General features: G+C 41.6%; 1 protein-coding gene across 6 annotated transcripts in view; it reads right to left on the reverse strand.

Moving 5' to 3' along the window:
- dpp6a (dipeptidyl-peptidase 6a) overlaps positions 1-27,015 on the reverse strand; it is a 178,707-nt gene that overhangs the window by 73,485 nt on the left and 78,207 nt on the right. Inside the window, exons 1-2 of one of the 6 annotated variants that reach the window (XM_029246224.1) lie at positions 22,576-22,636; positions 22,092-22,212 (exon numbers count right to left, since the gene is read on the reverse strand). The exons of 3 other annotated variants lie outside the window; for them this stretch is intronic. In XM_029246224.1, coding sequence (XP_029102057.1) covers positions 22,092-22,148 — 57 coding nt within the window. In that variant the 5' untranslated portion in view covers positions 22,149-22,212; positions 22,576-22,636. Of the gene's footprint in view, positions 1-4,103; positions 4,123-22,091; positions 22,641-27,015 lie in introns of those variants that run through there. 2 more of the 6 variants (XM_029246223.1, XM_018747884.2) reach the window with 2 other exon arrangements.

Consider the following 27,015-nt stretch of genomic DNA (forward strand, 5'->3'; position numbering starts at 1 on the left):
GATCAAACTGGACAACTCACTCATTTCGCCTAGCTCCTCTGCTAAGAGTCTGGGAGTTACGATCGATGCAAGTCTGTCATTCTCTCAACATATTGAAGCCACAACCTGGTCCTGCAGATACATCCTGCATAATATTCGGAGGATCCATCCCTACCTCACTACTGACTCCGCCCAACTACTTGTCCAGGCCATGGTGACTTCTTGTCTGGACTACTGCAACTCTCTTCTGTGTGGCCTTCCTGCTAATGGCATCAAACCTCTGCAGCTTCTACAGAATGCTGCTGCACGAGTTGTGTTTGATTTGCCAAAGTGCTCCCATGTATCTACTCTACTGATTTCTCTGCACTGGCTTCCTAAAGCTGCCCGTATCAAATTCAAAACCCTGGTTACTGCATACAAATGTATCAACAGAACTGCTCCCGGCTATTTACAGGACTTGATCAACCAGTACACCCCAGCCAGGCCCCTTCGCTCATCTAGTTCTGTTTGCTTGGTGGTCCCGCGCACGAAAGGCAAAGCTCGGAGGTTCTCAGTTCTGGGTCCGTTGTGGTGGAATGACCTTCCCCTGTCACTCAGAACTGCAGAAACTCTGTCTGTTTTCAAGAAGGGTCTGAAAACCCACCTTTTCCAGATCCACTTTGCCCAAGATCTCTTCAGATCATCTATGGCATAACCGTTCACGCATCATAACTCCAGAAGCATCCCCAGATACAACCTTTATTCAGCCATTACTCTGGAATTGTACTGCTCATGTGTACCTTATAATATTTAAGAAAAAAATTTTTTTTAAAAAATTGGTGTGGGTATCAGGATTTGTCTGTGTCTTATGCACCTACTTGAACGATGGACCTCGGTGTAGCAAGTGGTAGGGAACAAACTAGGTTTGCTTGAGACTCATGTCTGCAGCTATGTCTCCTTCTCTCAATGTAATGCATAAATTGTACTTTGCTGAGATGTACGTCGCTTTGGACAAAAGCGTCTGCTAAATGAATAAATGTAAATGTAGTTCTAAGAATAAATATTTGTCCTTAGTCTTGAATTGAATCAACATTCGAAGTTCATGATCTGCAGAGCATGGTTAAAATCTTTGTTATCACTCTCATGGCAGCCTAGTGTCTCATGGAGCAGGAGAGAATAACTAATCCTAGGTATAGATGGATTTTGTCATTTTTTTCCACAAATTACTTAGTTTTACAAAAAATAGCAGCATGACGACACAATGTGCTGTTTAGTATGTAATGCCAACCGGTTAATCTATAACGTGTAACATAAGCCAAATATTAGCCTTTTCATAATTTCAATAACAGAGGGATGATTAGTCATTAGAACAATTTGGATATTTTTTGATACCTAATGGAGACCACAAACTCTGAAACATAAGCAGTGTTGCTTGACACTATTCATGACCGGGGAAAAAAAAATAATATTTAAACCAAACACAGTGGCCTGCTACCCCACATTTTTTCCTCCTGATTTGTATCAAATCCTTTTTTCCTCCATTTGGAAAAGGCCACATTGCCACAAGGGAGTTATAACCTCCCTGTGTAGGTCAACAATAAACAGAAAATTTATAAATGTCACAAGTCCCTTAGAAAGGCAAATGTGCGTCCCTGCCGCCCACTGAACCCCAGTCTAGATGGACACAAATACAATCCACTTTAATTCTACTGATAATTACAGTAACTCAAAAACCAAGAATTTTCTTTATATACAGTGGTACTAAATGCTGCCGTGGTCATGACAAGGCTGTGAAATCTCTGCTTTCTGCATTTTTACAGTGGATGACGAGTTTTTGCTGCAACGCTAACTGATGGCTTTCAAATATATTTGCAAAGCAAAGGATTCAAATTTCCACAGTGAAACAGAAAGAAGCACAGCACTTACGGCATTCTATTTGGCCAGCCATAGGATGACCTTATTAATGAAAATAACGATGCAAGCCAACTCAGTCTGCAGAATACGTTGTTATTTTGCTGCTTTTCCAGCACCTGTGCTTAAATGAAAGAATTCCCCCAGTTCCTTGGCCTCAGAGTTAATTCAGCAAACCAGGAAAGTGTTAAACATAATCAAGGAAAGTCAAACAAAATAAACTGTCAAACCAAGATGAGGCAGCATTCATATTCATAATTCACGTAGATTTTGTTACTGTATTCTAGGTAAAGCTGTCCTCAGAAACCAGTGAAACACTCTTGGTGGATCACTTTAGCGCAGTATAAACAAAGGAATAGTTTTATTACACCAGAGAAAACTTGCACAGCGGAACCTGGTGAAGAAGCAGTAAGAACTGCAAAGGCTCTCTATCAGCGGAGCTGCCGATCAGATTTCTTCTTCCGCAGCACGCTTGTCGCAGGCGCAACAAGAAATAAATTACCACCAAGGGAAACAATACACACAGGCCGACATGCTCTGCTGCGGCCTGACAAAGGCATGGCCTGGATTTTCCATTTCCAGGAAACTGTGTCCTCACAACCAGTTCAGTACAACATGTTTACCTTTATTAATTTGCACACCTCATGCCTGTTTTGTATTCATAAAGCATTTTCAACTGCATGAATAGTTATTTTAAAAGTACAGCTACCCATGTTGAAACTGCATCCTAAAACTGCACTGCAAAATAAGACATTCCAGTGCGTTATGCTAGTCATTATTATTCATATGTGCCCTGTACAAAGAGGCCAAAGATCAACCCTGAATTTGTGCACTTTCATAAGTAGTTCAACGCTGTATGACAGATTGGTATCTTATGAATAAAAAAGGTCAAATTTATTCATACCTTACAGTATTGTCTTTTATCTAAGCTGTGCAAGCACAATATCCTTTGGACTTAAACATTTCTGTTCAGGAATTCCTTTTTTGCTGTGCTTGCTTTAACCTCAAATTTTGAATTCAAATGTTTTTAAACTAAAAATACAGTCTCATTTTTCCCAGTTTTCTTCATAACAATATTCAAATGACCATTTTTAACAACTCAGCAAACATGCTGACAAAAGTGACAAATACTGCTAGGGAAATAAAATGTATGGAGAGCGAGGATGAATAGAACTGAAACTACAGATCACCAACATCAACAAACCCATTACTGCACAGTAGCCATTCCTCGTATTGGCTTTAAAAATGAAAACGCTCTTATTTGTTTGTTGGTTTTCAGTTGTCATGGCAACAGCACCAAGGCCAAGACTCCAGCAACTCTTCAAGCCTGCCAGCTAGATTTAATCGTATCTTTATGATAAAGTGTACCATCTCAGGACAATCAGGCCCTGAAGCTCCATGACAACCACCACTTAAACATCTTAACATGCAAATAAAAAATGCAAGCTATTCCTATTTTGACCGAGGTCAGTAAAAACTTTGGGCCCATGGGCCATTTTTCTCGTTGTAAAAGCAGTCTGACCATTCGATGGTACTGTGGCATACACTCATACCAGGGAAAACTTTGCTCACTTTTAAACAGCTTCCCCTCAGCAGACATCCCACAAAAGCACTGTTACATGAACTTTTAAAAATTAATTTTTATCTTCTGATTTATTACCTAATCTTCTAATAAACTGTCATACTCAAAAGCCCACCTCAGTTTTCACCCTTTGCCAATCATCCATAGGCAAAATTTCTCAGCTCTTTCAAATGAGAATGAATGGGTTTTGGTCATGGACAAGTAGCTGCTAAATAAACAAAACATAGCAGTAAGGGTATTGTTCCTAAAACACAATGTGTTCAGAAACAAAGGCCTTGATACAGATCAAGTAACACTCTCATATTAAAGAACACAGAAATAAACCCTCTGCAAGGTAGTTTCCGTGGTGAAAAAGACTACTTCATTCCATTGTGACAAACTACTCACTTGAAATGCAGCCGTTAGACCTTCACAAGCACATGTAAGCCTATTATTGGACACTTAATTAAATGTTCTAGACAGGCGTCAACACAGGATTTTGCTGGACGTTGCTAAATATTTGTGTAAGACATTTGTTGGCAGAAGCTGGGGGACTGGTCAGTGCCTCATGTGACGATTTCCAGCCCTGGATGGGTTTATGGATATGCCTTTGTGTCTGGAGGCTTACACAATGATGTGCGCTCGAGGTTTAGTCAGAGCCCAAGATCCCTACCTGAGATTCCCTGTTGCTGATGCAAGTAACCGAGCAAACCAAGGACTGTGCTATGTCTGCGAAGCATCTGTGACACGACAATCTAATGAGGCTAATTCAACGTGCTGGTACAGTGGATGGATAGCAGAACGGAGGAAAATTATGTGCTCTGATGGATAAGGTTGACGAAGCAAACCTCATTTGGCCCTGTTGCTACAGATCTTCTTCCGCGATGATGAATGAGTACATCGGGGGGGGGTGTGCTATTCTGGCCTTAGAAGGAAATTGAGATAACAGACCAGGATCATTGTGTACTCACTGCTGTTACTATGCAATTTATTACTCTCATTACTTGAGAATACATGTGAAAGTGGACTAGTCTGTTTCTTATAACTATGACACCACTACAAAGACCAATCACTTTCCCAGAAAAAACAAGGGCGAAAAAATTAATGAATAAATGAATGATTAAAATCGATAAATAAATTTAATAAATCAAGCTCTGTTGCACATATACTGAAATATCCAAAAAACTGATTTCCAACCAGATAAAGACTTTGATCTCATAATACTATTGTGGTCACCCAAGAGCAAACGAAAGACCAAATGCAGCAAAGGACTGACCCCTTTGGCCTTTGTTACCAACTGTCTGCTTGCAGTGTTTGGACAGCTTGTCAGAGGGAGGGCAGCAGGTGGTACCATTGTGATTTGGGGTGGCTCGACTCTGCAGACCAATCACGGCTGATCAGGCTGGTGCACCCAGAAAAACATCTACTTGCCTGGCCGACAGACAAAAGGCTCAAACGGCAGGTGCTCCATCACTGATGGCCCTCTCAGGCTGGCTACTGTCCTACAGTCGACACGTTGGGGCCTGGGCACAGTCTTTCAAATCACTCTCTTCCCAGGGTGGAGCATAAGATTTTTGGTGACTGATTGTCCACAGGACAGACATCTTTACTTGTCCCATCAAATTTTGCACCTGTCCAATGTTGGAACATACCGGGAAGACAAAATTAAGAAAAGACACTGCTTTAAAATATCACTGGAAATTGCAAATATAGGAAGGCAACCTGTATCACATGAAAGAATGTGTACTTTTAAAAAAAAAAAATAAAATAAAAAATTGAACATGAAGAAATCTCCCAAAGCAGTGTTTTCATTGTTTTGTCTATTGTTTTTGACAAACATGGGCACTTTCTACAGAGAAAACAATTTCAAAACAAACAAGATGATGTTGCAATTAGTGATGTCACATCAGTCATCATTTTGCATCAAATTTCTTAATATTTTATCTTAATTTACTTTCCACCTGTCCAGTGGACACCAGAAAAAAAACAGAAATCATATTTGTACGCATAAAATCTAAGTAAACTAACTGTCCCAGACAGTCAGACAACTGTTAATGTCAAGATCTGCTACCTCACTACCTTCAGTTCCTTTGGAGCCAGACCACCACACTGATGCCCAACTTGGCAAGGAGCCTGAAAAACACCAATCCTGAAGGCACGGTGAGTGCAGTTTGCACAGTTGTCAAGCACAATGCAGAGTGGCAGTATGTGCTGAGTGAAGTGGCAACGGCCGCCAAGTACGTGTGCATTAGTCCGTCGCCCCACATTAGCCGAAAGGAGAAGCTGGCTCTTATCACTGCATCTAACAGAACCTCTATCAATAAATGAAGGGAAAGGCTATTTTCACCTCTCATCCCTCAGCGTGGGGTCAGTGGAAAGGATGGTTGTGTCTTTATGAATTGTTAGACACACAGAAGGACAGGAAACAAAAATACCCATAACGGACAGGATTGCCCCTTCAGGCAAGATGAAATGAGGTCTTTTAAAAAAAAAAAAAAAACCACATATCAATATCTATCAATCACCTCTGTTCATTCTAACTCTATAGCTGTCTCCTTTGAGTGTTGCCAGGTGTTCTGTCGCTCCACGCTATGTGAAGTATGAAATGGATCCTTCCTGATCTCTGAGCGAACAGTTTCCAGGGGAACAGGGGGCTATGGGGGGTGGAAGCGGGAGGGAGCTACCACACTTCTAACAAGGTGACGAAAACCCGCATGACTCTCCAGATAGCTTCAAGAAGAGAGTGTTTCTGAAAGCCAAAAAAAAGATTTGGATTAATGCTCTTTCGGTGCCAGACTGGATCTGCCGAAATCCGATACAATTGGACTGAAAATCTGGCAGAGCTTAATAGATCTGAGAGATGAAACCTACGTTACAATACGGTTCTCCTTCACATGAAAACTCAGCACACCAACTATACCAAACTTCGAGGACAGAGGATTAGTAGAGGACGAATAATAGAACACTGTGTGACAGTGGATCACAAAATCTCGACAAATACATTTGCCCCCTTTTCTGCCAAAGAATACAACCGTGACTGAGCAATGCAGATACAAAATGATACAAAATTAAACCTAATGGAGAAAAAGTGCAGAAAGCAAAAGACAAGGACAACACTGATAAGCAGGGGGGGAAAAAAATTAGTGTTTCACTCATATAACACAGCATGTCATCATCAACTCCCTAATAATAACAACAATAATAGACTAACACAAGAGATTATTTCTCCCTTTAAATATTAAGCGATACATTTCAAAAAGCCAAATTAAGAAAGCATTCTTGTGAAATTTAGATGTTAAATGCTCTTTGGTGCTTTAAAATGTCTTGTGGCAAAAAGAATGTAAGAATTGAGGAACATTAATAAAATTTATGCAAAATGAACAAATATATATAATATGAAAACGAAACGCAAAGTGAGAATGGGCTAAAGTTGTAGAATAAGCACTGGTCATAGGCTTCTGTTACCATATTTTAACTATTACAAGTTTCCAACTTAAAATCCATACATCCATTTTCAGTGACACTGATCAAGGTAAAGCTACAGTGCTCCTGAGTAAAAGGCAGGAAATCAGTATGAGGCGCTATTGCTGCACCTGCAAATTGCACAAATTACCCAAATTGTTTCATCAAAATATAAAATGCAAATATACACCAGTGAGCCAAAACTTTAAAACAACCTGCCTAATACTGTGTAGGTCCCCCTCATGCTGCCAAAACAGCTCTGACCCGTCGAGGCATGGACTCTATAAGACCTCTCAAAGTGTCCTGTGGTATCTGGCACGAAAACATTAGCAGCAGATCTTTTAAGACCTGTAAGGTGCGAGGTGGGGCCTCCATGGATCGGACTTGTTTTTCCAGCACATCCCACAGATGCTCGATCGGATTGAGATCTGGTGAATTTGGAAGCCAAGTCAACACCTTAAACTTTGTCATGTTCCTCAAACTATTCCTGAACAATTTTTGCAGTGTGGCAGGGGCACTGCCATCAGGGAATACTGTTGCTATGAATGAGTTTATGTGGTCTGCAGCAATCTTTAGGTAGGTGGTACGTGTCAAAGTAACATCCACATGAATACCAGGACCGAAGGCTTCCCAGCAGAACATTAGCCAGAGCATGACACTGCCTCCTCTGGCTTGCCTTCTCATAGTGCATCCTGCTGCCATCTCTCTCCCAGGTGAACGACGCACACGCGCACGGCCATCTACATGGTCTAAAAGAAAGTGCAATTCATCAGACCAGCCCACCTTCTTCCATTGCTCCATGGTCCAGTTCTGATGCTCACATGCCCATTGCAGGCGCTTTCGGCAGTGGACAGGGGTCAGCACGGGCACTCTGACTGTTCTGTGGCTACGCAGGTCCATACGCAGCAAGCTGCAATGCACTGTGTATTCTAACACCTTCCTATCATGGCCAGCAGGCCAGCATTTAGGTTTTCAGCAATTTATACTACAGTAGGGACGGCTGGTGGCGTCATGGTTAGGGCAGCCTTTGGCTCTGGAGGTTGCCGGTTCAATCCTTGCCTGCAGCTGTAGTTCCCTTGAGCAAGATGTTTCCCCTGCAATTGCTCCAGTACCTTTGCCCAGCTGTGTGCCTGGGTACCTAGTTACAGCCCTGCAATTGACACGCATCCCATCAAGGGGTGTGCCCCCCCTTTTAGCCTTTCGCCCAATGTCTCCAGGATAGACTCCGGCTTCCTACGACCCCGTTTGGGACAAGCGGTTTTTGAAATTGGTTGGTTCTGCTACAATAGCTCTTCTGTGGGATCGGATCAGACGGGCTAGCCTTCAGTCCCCACGTGCATCAATGAGCCATGAGCACCCATGACCCTGTCGCAGGTTCATCGACTGTCCTTCCTTGGACTACTTTTGGTACGTACTAACCACTGCATATTGGGAAGACCCCACAAGACCTGCCGTTTTGGAGATGCTCTGACTCAGTCGTCTAGCCATCACAATTTGGCCCTTGTCAAAGTTACTTAGATCCTTACGCTTGCCCATTTTTCCTTCTTCAAACACATCAAATTCAAGAACTGACTGTTCACGTGATGCCTGTTGCATCCCATCCCTCAACAGGTGCCACTGTAATGAGATAATCAATGTTATTCACTTCACCAGTCAGTGGTTTTAATGTTGTGGCTGATCGGTGTATGTGAGCTCATTACAAGCATCAGCACTGGTTCCTTGACTTCAAGGGGCAGCAGGTAGCAAAGTGTCCAGAACTGAAGCGTGACCTGAAAATCTGTGCTGACAATATTGAAATACAGATTCTGTATAGCAGAGCCCAGTTCAGTTCTCACCTCCTGTTGATCAAGGTATTTGCTCTTAGATGCTCCCGTAAAAAAAAAAAAAAAAGACTGTACATAGTTTACTTGTTTAGGAGAAAAGTGCCAGCCAAATGAATAAATGATGATTTGTCAAGTAGGTAATAGCGAAAACATCTCAGTTTCTGTTTTTAGCAGGCCTGCCATGTGCAGCCGCGTTCCCCCTTACCCAACCCTGGGGACAAAAGCCGAGCAAACAGGTGGAGGGTGCGCAGTGCAGATGAAGGGCCAGCAGACAGGGACATGCTTACACTTCATTGCCTCTCACAGACCTGACAGTGTCCACGGGGCTCTCTTTCTCACCAGGTCTGCTTCATAACCAAGCGAAGATTAGCTTGCATTGCACAACCTACCAAATATCACATCACGTCTTTTCTTTTTTATTTCACTCTCTCCCCCCCTCGGACTATATCAACGCCAGCACTGACAGAAGGGGACAAGGGCATATTACTGGAAAATGACCTGACTACAAGTAAAACTGAACTGCGTTTTCACAGCAATCTTGGCCCGGGTTGTTTAAGTTCTCCATCTGGATTTCATTTTAGCCTGTGAACACACACTAAGGTCACATCCCATCAGTGGGGATTGGGAGGTGTACAGTACCTATTGCCACTTCACCCATTCTGCATATTGATTCACAGCCTGACACATAATCCTAATTAATGCTTTATTTACCTGCCTTCTGTGACACCTCACAAACTGTTGCAGAAAGCAGCATGGGTCTTCGCAGGACGTTCTGTCCTTCTGTGCTACTGCAGTGCCACTAGAGTCATGTGCAATTATGTGGAAATATTGAATGACAACAAAAGTGAAATGCTACATTGTACAGAGATTACACCAGGATCTTAGAGTTTATTTGGCTTACATTTTCCTCCAAAGCGACTTGTTAAGCCATTTACAACTATTTACCCATTTATACAAATGGGGATGTTTTTACAGTATCAACTTAGCATAAGTACCCTGCTGAAGGGTATTACAACAGGAAATGAAACTCAAACTGTGGTTCTTCCAGTGAAAAGCTGTTGCTCCAACCACTATGATACTTGCTGTTCCTGAATTACACAATTAATTTAAAAAAGTAATAGATGGTGACAATGTTGATTTATACTGAACAATATCATTAACGTGCTATAAAGATCAAAGGTAAACAATGTAAGTTGAGTTCCTCATATTATCTGGCATGACAAACAAATACAACCAAAGGGATTAATTACTTATTCCTAATGTAAAATATATGCAGTATGAGGAAAATAAAACAGTGCAAGGCTATTCTTTCAAAATTTAAGAGTATTTCTGGTCAAATGTGATGGATACTGATCAGGCAGGGGGGTCAGACCTTAGCATAAATGTATCAGAGTGAGGGTCAATATTACCCAAAGCCACCCTTTTCAACCACTCAAACGATATCTGAAAAAGGCCTGAGCACTGGACAATATCTGGGAACACGACCAATATTATATTTTATGGGAGCCGCCAATTTTCGCCACGGCAACAATTTCATTGCGGAGCAAAAAACAAACTGTGGGAAAACCTGGGAAAGATTAAATGTAGGAAATTGAATGGAGCTGATTGAAAACACTCTGTGTGATGTTTGAATTGTTTACTTTGGGTGGGGGTTTTGTGGGGTAGAAGTGTAAATAATAGTCTTTACCAACATACTAATGACTTTTGTCTAGCAGATGGAAAACCAGAAAGTCCATTTAGTCTAAATCAATGGCATCTCAGCCACAGCTGCCTCGAGAATACAGCAAGCAAGCAAAACCTTAATCCAGAAAGCCGCCTTGGTGTGGTCAGCGAGATAGGGTGTCCCAACGCCACGCAATTTCCCCCGCTATCCACATAATAGGTGTTATTTATTAGCTATAAAACCATTTGCTGCAGCTTGAATCATGAATTACCCTTCCTCCTGTTCCGAGAAAATGACAGGCAGTCATAAGCTCCCGGTCCTCATGGCCGCGTCTGCCGTGTGAGAAGAGAGGAGCATGTGTCGCATCTCAGTGCAACGAGCCCTGGGCCATTATGAGGTGCGCTGCCATCTAATGGGTGCTGCTTTACAAAACCCAGTGTATCTATGTGGCAGTGTGTGTGCGCGTCTTTGCACCAGAGTAGAAAATCTACAAAACAGAGTTATTTTCAAAGCCAGCCTTGCAGTAAGGTGTATGTAAGGTCCATGACTCCAACAGGACAGAGAGTCCTTGTCATGGGTCATTGGCAAATCACGCTGTCCTTGAAATCAACCCCAATTCTCCGATAAAAATTCTTTATAATACCTCTATTCCATATTAAATGGATTGAAATAACAGTACAAGAAAACATCTGCAATATTTTTGCTGGGGAAAAAATCCTGGAATAGCAAGCTTCCCCTGTGCCTTAGCTAAGAGTTAACAGTGAGAAAGGACATACCGATTACACAGCTCTGATGGGGGGCTTACGCTTAAACCACAGTGTTCAAACCTGACAATCAGATCCACAGTGAGGAAAACAAGCTGCTCCTGACTTGCAGGAAAACAGCACAAGATATGCATTTTTTACGATGCCGTCAAAACCCATTATTGAATTTTGTAAGGCTGATCACAAAGCCCACCAAGAAAAAAGCATGTCTCGAATTTTGATCCTCAGCTACACTGTATCTGAGACCGAGGAAAACAGGCCTGCCATCAAGCGTGTGCCACAGTTATTTGGTCATAATTAGAAGTATACTGATCCTTAAGGTTATTACATTGGCTGGGATGACCTTTGATTAGAATAACTGCACTAGTAAAGAGGTATACATATACCCTCACTTCAGCGACCTATAAAACCTTTTTCCCCTACTATAAACAGGGTAAGAGAATTTTAACAATGCAGTGCTTTTTCAAACACGTTTTGTGTATCATCCCACGCACAAAATATTTCTTGTTTTTATTGTGCCTAAGACTTTTTCTTTTTTGTTAATTTCATCATTATATTTTTTCCTCTTCAATATGCTTGCAATTAAAAGTTTTCCAGTGGTCTTTAAGCAGAATGTCGGGCACTGCGACAGTGGAGCCACACTATATGCTTCAGAAGGCATAAAAGGTATTTCTGTTTTACCATTGCATCCTGCAGAGATGGCCATGTGTCCTAAGGGGTGGCATCACAGCGAACACATTTTTCAGTAGCACTGTTAGGGTGCAAAGCCAACACTGGTGATACTGCTAAACTTCCCAGCCTCTTTGATTGAAGCAGTGCGTGGATGAAACACCTTCACCATAGTGTTTCCTACAATCAGGACTGCAATCCAGGTTTCTGGAGGTCCATCAGAACTGACAGGCTTTGATGGAAAGCCTTTGTACTCATTCGCTGTGTGATTCGGTGGTCTGTAGGTGCGTGCTTAAACATATTGTATTCATTGCAATTACATTTAGAAATCATTGAGCTTCATGCGGCACAGAAATACTCAATAATAACTATTGATTTTACTTTTTCTATGTATTAGGGGGATGGTCAACAGAGCATATCAAATAAGATGCATGTATATTGAGTGCATTTAAATCATTACACTGGCTTCAACTGATGGATGCAAAAAGAATGCACCATCAATTTGAACAAAATACAAATTGGGTTGGTGAACGTGACTGGGGAGCTTTTCAGATTTCATCGTCTCATTGAATATGTATACTGGTCTTTTAAAAGGCCCTATTCAACTGTCAGGCGCAATGTGTCTTGAGGGAAAAGACAGGAAAGGCTTTGAGAAGGACAGACGTGCCTCTAACGGTGATGATGGAGGGATATAAACTCCACCAGAAGCTCCACCACTAGAGTCTAATCAGGACATGAGATAGACACCTTGCCAGGGATCCTTTGCGAGTCATGTCCACTTGTATAATAACCCCATTTGTTACAGTGTACATCTAATACACATCTCTCTGTAGGTATACTAACACCTATTAGAAAGAATATCATCAGTAGTAATACATTTCTTTTTTCTATGCCAATGACCTTGCAGGTTACATAGCTTCAAATGAATGCCTTCTGTAAAAAGAAAAAAAACTGAAATACCTTTCTTCTAAAGAAAGCTGAACTGAAATGCTTTAAGCATTATTTAAGTTCCTGTACAGTACGTAACAAGCATATTTCATAAACTTGAACACTAACAAAAGTTTTAAAAAATTTTTAAGTAGGAAAGTTTGCAGACTAGACATGAATGCTGACCAATGCTGACACAATATCGAAAAACGATAACATTTCAGACATTGTGTGTCCCTGGGGATAAGAGACAGATGCTTGAAAGGACACTGACTGATAGGCATCTCATTTCTCACTATGTTCACACACAGCCTGCTGAACTGGGACCAAGATACCTGCAAAAGTTCTTTAGGTGCAGAAGTGCATAATAAAAGTACATTCTGAGGGAAAAGGAACCCGGACACTGGCCCACTGGTGAAAGAGACACAGTAGAAATACACACAAACAAATACATCCAAAAGCAAGTTCTGGGCAATTATATGAGTGGGGAACTATTATTAGCCAGTGCATTACAGGATAGTCATACACACAAAGCCAAGTTAGAGGCACAAGTTCACATGAAATACATCTTTGGACTGTGGAAGGAAACCACAGCACCCAAAATAAATTTGCACAACCGTGGGGAGAACATGAAAACTCCTTGCAAGCTGACCCGGATCCGAACCCACACTCAGACAGCTCAGGCGCTGAGGCTATAACGTTTCCCACTCCACCACAGTGCTGTCGAATTTCTGCCCCCTGCTGCTTTTTCTTCCTACTCCCCATTACAAAGGTCCAAGACCAGTACACAATCTTCACTTAATAGCCCTATTAAATATCCTCCATTATAAAGAAGCTTTGATACATTTTCATGCTAAGTCCCAGTATTTTCAGCCCACGCATTCTGGTTTTCTGTTGACAGAATTTTATTAACAAAGCACCAGCAACCAAGGAGCCCAAGAAAAGAGTCAATTGTTCTCCCTCCTCTGCCTTTTGACTTGACACAGCACAAAGCTTGGGCTGGCAAGCCCCCCAGTGCTGTAAAGCACACTTGTCTGAAAAATCACACCGACGCACGAAGTGGAGATGCTTCGCCCAATGAAGCTGTTACTTGAGCATGCTACGGGCGGAATGGATGCGAATCTTCCTCTGCCAGGAGTCACGACGACCCCAAAGTTGGCTAATGAAGTCGGTTGATGCATTCATGGAAATCGGTATGGTCTTTTCACGGTTCCTAGGCTACGTTAGAACATAGCGTACGCTGAAAAGGGAGGGCATGTGTCGCCTTCACTCGCAGTCTGTTACTCTGGCAGACATAGCTGTGCTGAATTATTGGCAATGTTGACACACTGTCTAAACTGTACATGAAACAAACTGTTGTAAAACAGGCTATACAAAAAATATGTTGTGTTTCATCAGATTATGACTATTCATTACCATTCTTTTAAAGACAAACCACTTTCTCTGTTAAACCTTTGCTTTTAGTAAGAGTGGCAAATTAAAGAGGCTTCCCCGGGTACAGCGTTTGCTGCTGCGTTGCCTAACTTTTAAATCAGATGGTGGGGAAACTCTCTAAATTTGTGATAGCAGTATTTTTAACATCCTGTTCATGGCCACAATTCAACTTGTATTTTCCTTTTAAAAATAATGCAGATTTGACTGCAAAATGGCCAAGATATGGGGGTGGAAAAACATTGTCTGCAAGTTTATCATATCTAGGTTGTGGGGTAGTTTTACTTCAAGACCATTTTTCCTTATTCTTTATCAATTGACGACATCATCATGCATTAGAACGGTGGCCGAAAGACTACAAAATCAGTCACTGCATCTGCAGAAGCACAAACAGAGCAAAGTTACACATCTTGCATGATGGAAGCTGGACTTGGCCCAGGCAGTGTCATAATGAAGGTACATTTTCAGGGATGATCTGTTACTCTACACGGAATGGCTGCCAGCGTTTGATTAATAATAAAAAAAAACAACAGTACCAAAGGCAGCTGGGCCATATTCTCTGCAGCAAAACAGGGTCTGCCAAGCCTGTGATGAACCTTCAAGGAGAACGACTTGGAGGTGCCAGCAGGCTTTTTTTGGATCATCAGGCTGGAACCTGACTGACGGAAGGAGATTCTTTGCAATCGTGCTTAGCTTCATTAACTTGGCCTCGTTAAATTACCATTTGGTTATAAGCTGCTATAATATCCATAACTGAAATTCAAGGACCACAATAATACAGAACACGCTAAAGGTACAAATGCACTGTTGTCTCTAGTAGAATATCATAATGCTGAAAAAAAATTATACCTGCCAAATTGCATCTCACTGCATCCTTATTGGGTATTTCTCTCAAATAAATAACCTTCAGGTTATAAAAAAAAAAAAAAAAAAAAAAAAAAAAAAAATAGTTTCCAGTCTTACAAGTGGTTGTTTTGATATGAAGAGTCTGGCACCAAAGACAAAGATTACACAACGATGCAAAGACAATGTGCGCAGAAACTCCGAGCATCAGTTTCCAGCAGAGGTTTTAGGCTCCGGATCAATTATGATTCTCTGGTGAATGCGACTCATCAAGGTGCACTAAGACAGCACACCGTGGATAGGTTACTGCGCTCATAATTCGACCCCTGACAGGTATCTACCTTCCTTGCAGTAAGAGCACCTGAGGCATGATCAGAATGGTAATGAAAAGGGGTCCAGATCCCACACATCACCATTATTCATGTGCACACATAAACCTCTATATGCCAAGCACACAAATTTGTCCCTCAACAAGAATTTACGCCCTGTTTTATGAGCATGTCGCCAAGACACAATAAAATACCTCCTGAGCTTTAAGGGATAAACACAAATAAACATGAAATTACTGGTGACCCACACCTCAGGCATTACACATCAAACCCTGTTTATGGACACCAGAAGTCAATGTACTTGCTGTTAAACCTTTTCATTTCTAATCACAGTGGGATGATAGGAGTACATATATAAGATTGTGTGGCCTCTTGTTTAAAAACAATTGCTTTGAAATTCCACCACCAGACAGAAACGTGAGACAGAAAAAATGAATATATACTTCTGGTAAGAGACATTTAGTGAGCAATACCTAAATCATAAACGTAAAAAAGTACTCTTATGCCCATTTACTTGACAATAGTAATCTGCATTATAATGTACCTCCCCCCCTTTTCCAACCCTAATTATACCCTGGGAACTATGCTACAGAAACATTTAACCCCAAATGTCAACTATAAACATGGGGAACGTTTTTGGCCATATGCTCATCTCCACCGAGAGGCTGGTGCTAATTGCAGGAGGTCAAACACCTCAGCCGAAAAGCTTCCAGCACCTGCTTTGGGATGGGAACTTTTCCAGTGTCCAGAAACATTTCTGTGAAACTGCTCCAGAGGAGGAAAAATACAAGGCACTTTTCGCTGGAGCGGGAATGTTATACTCACGTCATCATGGATAGCTGACGTATCAGCTATTCCCCCAAGCAAATTTCTTGCCTTAGTTGGTACAATTAGTCTATTAGGCATATAAATGTTTATTTCAGGCCATATTTTCCAAGAAAGTATAAATGTACACACCATTTGACACCACTGCCCTAATGCACCAGCTTGTGTATATACTTACTAAACAGAGAAGTACCTTAGGCTTTTGTTTTCCTTAATTGCTTTTCCATATCTATAATACACATCTCCGAACACATGGCCCTTAGCGATTGTTGGATTGTTTTTTTTTTTTTTTTTAAAGATGTGGCTTTTGCAGATGAAGATGATTCCCCTCCAATGCAGACAGATGTAAAGCCACAGTCTCCAGACAACATAAAGTATGGCAGTCGCTGAGCTGTTTCTCCAGATGGCATGCAAGCCATCTCCGGGGTGCACCAGTATTACTGAAATGTACAGGTATCAAGTCGATACCACCTTTAACACCTTGCGTCAACTATTGAAAAAAATACCAACATATTTTCCCTGATAAGACTGACATATGAATTGTGTCACTATTGCTGATGTTATCACATGGTTTGCCTGTGAAGGAAATTATGTATTTTGTTTGGCTACAGGAAATTAGCTAGCTGACTATGGCTATTTGCTGTTTTAGTCAGTTTAATCAATTGCAGCACAGGGCAAACAAGACCGCCTATAAAAAAAGTACTCGTATCACTTCTTCGTACCATCTAATACTGATGTGAGAGTGCTCAGTACTCATACTGGTATTTTTTTTTAAAAAAACGGTAGAGTGCACAAGGTCTGTGCCACTATCAGTGCGAGCTAAGGTACCAACACAGGCAAAATGCAAACAGGAGTGATGGAGGTAATTGAGTTTTAATTGTGTACACAATGAATCTTAACATTTTAAATTATTACTTTAATTATCATTTCAGCAGAGTGAATCAGGCATTTTTCTCTCAATTATCATCAAAGTGCTCCCTGGCATTTAGCTGTACATGACACAATGTCGAATAAAATTCAGCAGTACGTTCTTACCAAATAACCTGGTTAAAGGTCCCACCACTGCGTAAAACTTAATGGCAGTTTATTATTCCAGAGATTAGGCTGCAAATTGGTTGCACACAATAGTTGTGCAACGCCTTTCTGTAGCCAGTTCTTGTCAATAACCCAAATACACAATTTCTTTTAAAAAAAAAAAAAAAAAAGAAAAAAAATTAAAAGGCCACAATGCCTTCTTGCAGCTGACATCCATTCACAGCCATTGACATTTCCCAAATTAGAACTTGGAAAATACAGCTGCAAGCAGCAATTAGTGAGGGCGTGAAGCATCATGTCTATCAATCCATGTAACCACTTTAGAAACGCATGGACGGAATGGCACATCTCCTCAATTGGGGAAATAACATCCTTTAGAGAAATTATATGGCAATTTGTAAAAATGAAATTAAACTGGCTCAAGGAGAGCCTTTGTGTGGAATCCTCATACAACCCATGAGGAAAAGCAATTTTAGTGCAAAGTTCTGAACTACTTCCATAATAAATGATGTAATCTGTGACCTATAATCAATGATCTCATTTACTGCACAAGGAACACAGGTGTCACTTTTAAATAAGTCCTGCAAGAGCTACATTTTCTAATACTAGAAGCAACACTAGAGAAGTTCCCTTTTTTTTATTATTTAAAAAATAATTAAAAAAGGCATAGCTGGTAGCATACTGGTTAGAACTGCTGTCTTTAGACCCAAAGGTTTCAGGTTCAAATCACACTTCTGGCTGTAGTACCCTAGAGCAAGGTACTCACCCTAAAATTTAACATTGTAAGTCACCCTGGAGAAAAGTGTCCACTACAGAGATACGCAAATTTTGAGATACCTTTAAATTCCCAGTTTGTAAATCCAGGCATACAGCAAAGGGACTGAATAATCAGTGACACAGTGAATTGTTGTGACATTTGGTTTACGCTTCAGATGGGAGAAAGGTACTCCTTGTGTTAAATATTCATAACTATATTACAATTCTCTCTTGCTGCCATGAGCTGCACTGGAACAGTAGCTGAGAGCACATTTAAACTTGGGAAGAGAAAAAAAATTGCAAGATGCATAACAACGATGAATCCCAATCTACAAACTCATCACAACGATGGAGTCAACATCATGCCTCAATTGCTCATAATTACACTTAAAATAGACATGCATCAAACAGTGCCTCCAGACATCCAACATGATTCTCACTCAGATCCGTCTTCCTGCTTGTCTTGTCAGCGACAGCACTCTCAAATATTTATTCTCATTCTGAAAAGAGCATATTAACTTGGATTTCCAGAATCTTCATTTCTGGCCCAAGTCCTTATCGGTGCCTTTCCAGAAATGCAATGCTGAGTCGGTAGAAAGCAAGCAAACAAATAAATACACTGAAGGAGCTGCGCAGGCTCTGGAACGCACAAACGTCCTTGGTTACAAAACACAGCAGGCTTTCTTTTTGCACCCCAACAGGGAATATTGTGAAAGAGTCACAGCAGACAAGTGCATTACAAAGGACTCACCCATCAACAGTTTCTATCTACAATAGTTCAAGGATGGTGTGCTTCTAGCACACTGTCCTCAATAAGCTAGGGACATACGGACAGCTGGTAGTGTTGTGGTTAGAGCTACTGCCTTTGGACCAAACGAAGACCAATCAGGTTGCAGGTTTGATTTCTGCCAGCTGTAGTACCCTTGAGCAAGGTACTTACCCTAAATTGCTCCAGTAAAAATTACGCAGCTGTATAAATGGGTAAATACAATGTTAAGGTACGTACAGTTAAGTCGCTTGGGAAAAAAAGCGTCAGCTAAGTGAATACATGTAAACGTAATCTTTGTAATGGGGGTGCGGTGGCGCAGTGGGTTGGACCGCAGTCCTGCTCTCTGGTGGGTCTGGGGTTCGAGTCCTGCTTGGGGTGCCTTGTGATGGACTGGCGTCCCGTCCTGGGTGTGTCCCCTCCCCCTCCGGCCTTACGCCCTGTGTTACCGGGTAGGCTCCGGTTCCCCGTGACCCTGTATGGGACAAGCGGTTCTGAAGATGCGTAATCTTTGTCCCTCTGACTCTAGCTGAGCCTTCATTGTGAAAGAAACCTGTTCACCACAGTCACAATCATAGACACCCAATAATCTAGTCCACCTAAGTAAAGCACCCCACATGGAAAAGAGGCAGAACATTCCATAAACACCAAGAACCCCAATTTCGAGGGCCTTCTAAATGCAGCTTGCGTTGGATGTCAGCACTGGCTCAACTTCAGCGGCTCTCCATCTGCTTGGTGCTGATGTACAAAATTCATTTCCATCAAGCAGTGGTGTGCTTGAGCATCACAGTGAGCTAGCCTCAAACCCTTTCCTACAGACTGGGAGCTCATGGCTCAGAGGACTGTATCGTGCTCCACATTAACGTTATGAAATCACGCTTGGAGGACAGTGCCACTTGGATGCGTGTGGGCCTCCTGGCACTTTATCGGAAGACACTGCATGCTGGCATAATCTCGTAACAGAAACACAACCATGGAAATATGGCTTAGCTGGAGAGCATCCACTGGCTTACACAGAGACGTATAGTTATGCATTTTCAGACAACTAATTTAATTACCCTCCGTTCTGGCAGTAATTGGTGCTCTGCTCTGTTGGCACGGAGGACGTAACATGATTTGACGAGTTGTTTCGTTTGTATGTTTCAACGTTTTTGTGATGCTTTACACTCAAGGTAAACCAACATTTATAATGAACACTCTAAACACAACAAGGTCTGGCATCAGCAGTGCTCATGTCATCATACCAACAAATATAATTTTAATTTTGCTTTTGGTACGCACAAAAACAACACACTCATGCAGCGAATCATTAAAGAATCACAATGGTCTTGTCAGATGACTGATTAGCCTGATGCTGTGTACGACTGCTTCTACCTACTTTGTCAACTTCTAACGAACGCTGCAATAAATCAGACACCAAATAGCAGGAACAAGACATAATTAGATCCATCTTGTGACTACAGCAAATTTGTGCAACACTGTGCTCCTCCTTTCAAAGCAGTCATCACTGTGTGAAAGAAAACAGTATCTGTCGGGCGTCTGACAGGAAGAAGGCTTCTATCTCACATCAATTTGGCAATTTTAAGAAGGTGTCATCAGAAACGCCTCGTATCATATTCGGATGCCTCTGAAAGTTTCACTTTTGGTACATTTGATTTTCACTGACAAAAGTTCACTTGAATGTGTGAAACATTTTCAACTCTTAAGAGGAAATTACAGTGTGGAATTCATGAACACCGATCAAAATTAATTACCAAAGTGATTAATATTGTTCCAAAAGAAAGCTCACTGATTGCGATGATTGTCGTACAACCTACATCCCTGAATAGTGAAGCCTCCAAACTAATTTGATATTGCATTCTACATAAATGTTTCCTGCCTTGATAAAAAGCAGACTTAAATAAGAGTGCTTAAATGCCTTCTTCTGATAGAGATAAATCTCTAGATAGAATACTTCACATTAATCAAGTCTTTTCTCCTGTGCCGTTGTAACGGACCGTTAACTACGCCCCTTATAAAATAAAGTAACTCAAGTGATACAAGGGATGAGTGAATATAGAATGGAGATGGGAATGCACAGTCCTCTTAAAGTATATACTGCAGAATGGAGATTAAAATAGTTATTACAATCATCACTATTTCCTTAGTCACAGGTTTGTCAAAAGAGACGGTGTTAGACAATTGATCATTTTTGGAACAATATTCAGTTGCACACAATTGTGGCTGTATGTCTAAAGAGCTCAATGCAACATTTAAACATTTCACTACATGCACAGGCAGCTCATATTCCCGAAGCTCCTTCACTCATCAATCCACACACACACAGAACTACCACACTGTGATTAAGACATTCAATAAGCTGTGTAAATATAAATAATTCACCAGCTATAATAAATTGAGTGAACAGAAAGGACAAAGGGAAAGAAAAAAAAAAAAATCCTTGGAAAACGACCACACTGCCAAGAGTCAGTGTAAAAAAAGGTGTGCATTACCATGTTCCAAAACTGACTTTTGTGATTAATTATGGGTTGGTGATGGATAATGGAGCTGTTCTCCATCCCTGTCTGTCATGTTTTAAAGGTACCTGAAGACCAGCACAGCACCTTTCAAACCTTGAAATCACTCCAGCCAGCTTCTCCAGATAGTTATGGACCTTCACATCATTTTAAAAGTGCGAGTTTTCAATGATCAGCTGACTGTCACAGGGTCACACGAATGTGAATCTGTGCAAAATGCATTTATGGCAGGAAGGGGAAACGTGTCATAGTTCTGCTGATGATCTTGCTGTAAGCTTTAACAATTTGACTCAAGTTCTGCCTCCTAACTTAAGTTCCCTTACATTATTCAACCTCATTTACTTAGTAACGATCCAGTAATACTGTAAACCAGGTTTTGTGACATGCTGCTTGTCTACACCAAATCAGGACAACCATTTACACTACCGTTGACTCAGCAGCTGTTTTTATTAACATTTTTTTGGCTGAAGCCTTCGACCCAAGCAAGTGACTGACAGTCAGTACCAGGCAGACAACCAACTTTACACTCACGCAGGTGAGGGAAAGGATCCACGAGACGGATAAATGATGGAGCTCCAAGTGGTCACCTGGAAAATGTACTGAAATGACGATGATGATGATTATGATAATAATAATACGAACCACTTCGTTACACAAACAACTTGAGGAGCGCCCAAATTTGCGCATGCACGCAAAAAAAAGAAAAAAAAAAAAAAAAAACTGCGACGAATCATGGAACATTTTTTTGAGCGCAGACAGAGTCAAGTGTGTGCAACAAACACAGTTTGTTTCAAGTACATGAAGAAGAATAAATAAGCGAGCAGGAGCACACGGGCAGAATCAGAACAATACCTGGTCCGGCTGCGGAGCCGCTTTCGCGGGCGCGTTCTGCTGCTTCGCGGTGGTCATGAGCACCTGGAGTGGGAGCGCGCGGCCGCTCCGCCACGCGCGCACGAGCGGATCAGGTGAACTGCTGAGGAGCCAAAGTGCGGCGGGAACAAAAATGAACGGGTATTACATGTACACCGGAAAAGCCGGCGTTTCAAATACAGCTTAACAAGAAATATATATTTATATTTAAAAAAGAGCAGCAGTTGACGAGTTGCAAGCGGAGAAGGAGGGACTGGTGCGATTCTTCTGTGGAATCTGAGGCGAGGAGAGGAGAGCAGAGCAGAGCAGGCAAAGGAGAGCGAGGAGCGCGAGTCGCGCGCGCGCGCTGCAACAATCGTCACGGCCGCTGGGAGAACCGACTGCCTGGCAACGAACGCCGGCCGTCCGCGAGGGAGCACCGCGGCATCTTTCGCGCACTAAATGCCCAATAAACACTACTGTTTACCACGGCTGCCTCCCGTTTTCAATACCCTTGTCTCACATTTCTTTCTTCAAACGTGGGATGATGCGGACTGGGGGAGGAGACTTCTGTGTGGCGCACACTTCTCTGCTCGCCCATAGTTCGGTTCTGACGTGTTAGTTTTGTCGTGTCGAATTCTGACTAGCAACTTAAGGTTCCTTATATTTATCATACCTCGTCGCTTATAAACAGACCAACATGCACTAAAACTGTAAACCACGTTATGAGAAATCTAACTTTTCTCCAGTAAAATATACACTGATGGATTGTGGGTGCTGCCTTTGAAGAGTTAGGGTACTTACTTCCCTTGTTTTAATCCAGCACTATTAACACGGCACACTTTAATGCTAATTTTAATTCTATATTTCTTTTTATTAACTTCTATTTAGCTGATGTCTTCATTCAAGCCAACTTACAATATTAGATAAGCAACTTTACATTGATCTGTCCATTTACACAGCAGGCAAGGTGATGTTAGTACTATGCGGTGTGTCCATCCTGGAGACTCTGTAGACATGAGAGTGGTCACCACCTACCAACTCTTTAGTTCTTATGGAAATTTCACTGGACACACTCCAGAAGTGGTACAATCAGGAAGACTGGAATGCCTGATCTGAATCAAAGTAGAGAGTTTTTATTGGGCTTCTGGGATAGTCACAAATTGGCCATATATGAGCACACAGCAGACCACAAGTCTACTCAGTACCTGAGTACTGTAGGTCAAAGGTCAATGATCAAGTTTATACTTGTGTCACCTGACCCAAGGCAATATGTTCTGGACACTTCGGTGAAGAGAAGTGCTAAGATGTAAGCTGATCACATCCTGGTGGTGAGCTGGAGCAGGGGGTTGAGGAGACCATTGGACAGACCAGGAAGGCCCAAGTTGGAAGGGTTAACTCCCACCTCCAGAAGAAAGTGTGGTTGAAAGGCCCCTGTACAAGACTTTTTATGGAAGCTGCTATAAGAAACTACAGGTGGAAGGTAGTCATTGTCATGGTAGTTGAGCAAGACCCAATTGGTGTTCAACAACTGTAAAATAAAACATCGGGTTAAAGATGTAGACCTATGGTGCGTTACTAGTACAGAGAACTCCAGCTGTGGCATGAAGGTTTCGACAGGATAAAAAGGCCATGGCACCAGCAGTTGCAGAATCAAAAGCCCAGATGTGGGAGAAGTTTTGTGCTGCCATGGTAAATCAATTTCAGATATCCTGAAAAAGTTTCTGGCAAACTCTCTGGCAACAACACACAGGAAGTGAAAGCAGAATTTCAGGCCACGCTGTTGATGTATGAAGAATGAAACCACTTTCAAAATGGGGCATCAGTGGATGTTTTCTAACTATCAATGTTTCATGCAGCAAGCCAAATCTGAGGTGATAGTTAGCATCTCTTCAGTTGGGGAAAGAGTCCGTCTGAGGCAAAGGAGTTTATGCATTTTTCACATGACAGCAGAGGAAATCATCAGACTGACCAATGGCTTGGTGCAACAGCTGCAGTAAACATTGTACACAACTGTGGTGATGGAGCGTGAGTTGAATTCTCAGATAACGCTGACAAATTGCAACTCGGTGCACATCCCACCCCCAGCTCATCTACTGTCACAAGCATTCAGAAGTGATCGAAAAAACAAGACTATAGGTACAACGTGCAGAAATTACACTTCTCCACAAGGTGTTGAGACTCATACTGTAACTGGGTGAAATGCTTAGCAGTGAGATGGGTCCTTAGAGTATAGACACTGGTCCTTCAAGTTGAGAGGGGCCAGTCTAGGCGATTCCGGCATCTAGTAAGAATGCCCCCCTGGGTGCTTCTTACTCGATGTGTACTAGGCCCATCCGACTGGGAGAAGGCTTACATTATATTTACATTTATTCATTTAGCAATCACTTTTCTCCAAAGCAATGTACATGTACAGAGAAAAATACAATGAGTGAATTACATCAGGCTTTGGGGAATACCCAAGACACATGGGAGATATTATAACGTATCTCTGTTTTGGCCTGGGAAAATGTCAAGTTCCCTTAGGAAGAGTTAGAAACAGTTGCTGTGAATAGGGAAGTATGACCTGCCTGATCTGCCCTGCAACCCTTAGTGGGAGTTTGAAAATGGATGGCTCAACAAACAGATGAATGCAATGATGATGTTCTTACTTGAGTAATACATGAATCCATACCTTGATTAAGGCTAATACAGCAGATGCAGGATTCAAACCAGCAACCTTCAGACTGAAAGATTACATTCCTAACCCCTGTCCTACTGCCTGCTGGTTCCTGAAAGGGTAATAATTTGAATTTTGTAATAACTGCATGCATCCATGATATCTTAAAAATTCCAAATGAGAACCAGTCCTCCAAAACCAATATTTAGACTTAGGTCTACCAAAGAACCTTGGGAAGAATCTCATATATATGAAAGTCAAAATAAACAGTGAGTGTTATCTGTAATAAATGCTATTTGAAAACTATTGCTAGAAACGCAGCAGAGTCCTGTTAAAACATCACTCAAACCAGCAGAGCATGGGAATGCGACAGGAATGCAGCAGAACCTCGTAATGCCATGAAGCAGCCCACATAAACACTGTCATTTCCACATGAATCACTGCCAGGACACCAGGGCCTGGTTATTGAACCAACTACTCTTTACATCCTGTCACCTGTAAGATTCAGTAATATTTACATTTAAAGAGTCTATTTTCTGATGCAAACTGGAAACATTTCTAGACAAATGTGGTGTTGCTTTCTACATCAGAAAATGGTATATGGGCTGCATACACTGTATTTCATTACATTGATTTGTTTTGCTTTGCAGACATATAGCAGAATAGATTAACAATGTATCAGTAGCATATTATGTTTAGCTGTAAATCATGAAATTGTAGCAATGGATTTCCTGGTAATTAAAATGTCCAATCTTTTGCTTTGGTACTTTGTCACAGATTAAAAAGATATGTCTAAATATTAAATAACTATTACATATGTATATGTATTATAAGTTCTGCCAAAAATAAAGTGCTGCATAATAATTTGAAATACTGGCATAATTAAGTGTACTGTGTAATCACATTTGCTGCTACTCAGTTGAGTAGCTTAACTCGCCACTTAAAGACTAACCTCACATGTACTTCATCCCCTGTATGATAAAGCCTGATTTAATTTGTTTCTGTAATATGTTCAGTTCAAAACTCCAGAGAACTGATGTGTTCTTCTGAACTGAAAGTTTTTTTTTCATAAATTACTTTTAAAATGAAGTGTTCCAAATGTTAATTAATACCTAATCTATTATTCTGCTTTCCTTTCTCTTATTTTAATAGGCACAATGTCCTCCAGTAATTAAGGTCAGACCACATTTGTATAGTAAGTTATCCCAAAATGCTTTGCAGTTTCCGTATCATGATTTTTGCACAATGCACATGGGATGCAGCCGATGTCCTTCAAATGCCAACCTAATTTAAGAGCGGAGTCTGCATTATTAGAAGTGCTCAAATTGTAGTATTTCAAGACTTGTCACTCTGCATTCCACTCACCTGCCGGACTAGAGCTCTCACATCATGCAGACAAATGAACGCACACAAAGGCTAACCTTTGATAGATGGGTGCTGGTGGAAGCATCAATTTGTCCACTGCAGTAAAACATATTAAAACTTTGACTCAAAAATACAATGGAATTATGATTTCCTTGAACAGTCCTTGTGATGTGGACCGCATTATATATGAACAAGAACAGCACAGAAAAGCCGAAACATTATTCCTGGTTTACAGTGCAATACTTATATTTTTGTCGCCTGAAGGATAACGGCATTGTGAAGAACATCACGGTGAGCATGAATTTGCCTATTTCTGTAAAACATTAATGCTGCACTTCCTTCTCGGCTATGGGAAAGGGAACATTCTTTGAAGAGTGAGTGAATAGAATCCCAAGGGCAAGAGGAGAGACAGAGGCGGTTAACTCCCTGTACTTTCTCAGGGTTGCGATGTCCACCTTTGACCTCACCGAGCATTCCTGCCCTTGGACTGCAGCCGTTCTGCCGAGAAAGATTTTCCTGCAGAGTGGTTGCTTGTGTCGGGGCTCCGCGGCTCCGGGTTCACGCTTGAGGCGTGCCTGTGAGAGCTGTCACAGCGAAAAGAGCTGAGCAAACAAGGTCTCTAGCACGCTTAATGCGTGAGGCTTGACCATGTGTACCTAGGCAAAACAAACAACGATACTGGCGAGCTGTTCTTCCGCAACGGTGCGCATTAATTAAATAATTAACTAATTAGCCAGGTAATTATGGATAAGGAGCGTGGCCTTTTTCCGCACATGGCACAGACAACGGTTACTTTATCGGATGACTACTCCAGCAATGTGAAATCCACACCGTCAAATACGAAGGATCGCAACCCCGGACACGAGAAGCGACCGTACAGGATCGTGCCGTGACTTTCTCCGT

Source organism: Scleropages formosus, chromosome 19 (genome assembly GCF_900964775.1).
Source record: "Scleropages formosus chromosome 19, fSclFor1.1, whole genome shotgun sequence".
Classification (NCBI taxonomy): Eukaryota; Metazoa; Chordata; class Actinopteri; order Osteoglossiformes; family Osteoglossidae; genus Scleropages; species Scleropages formosus.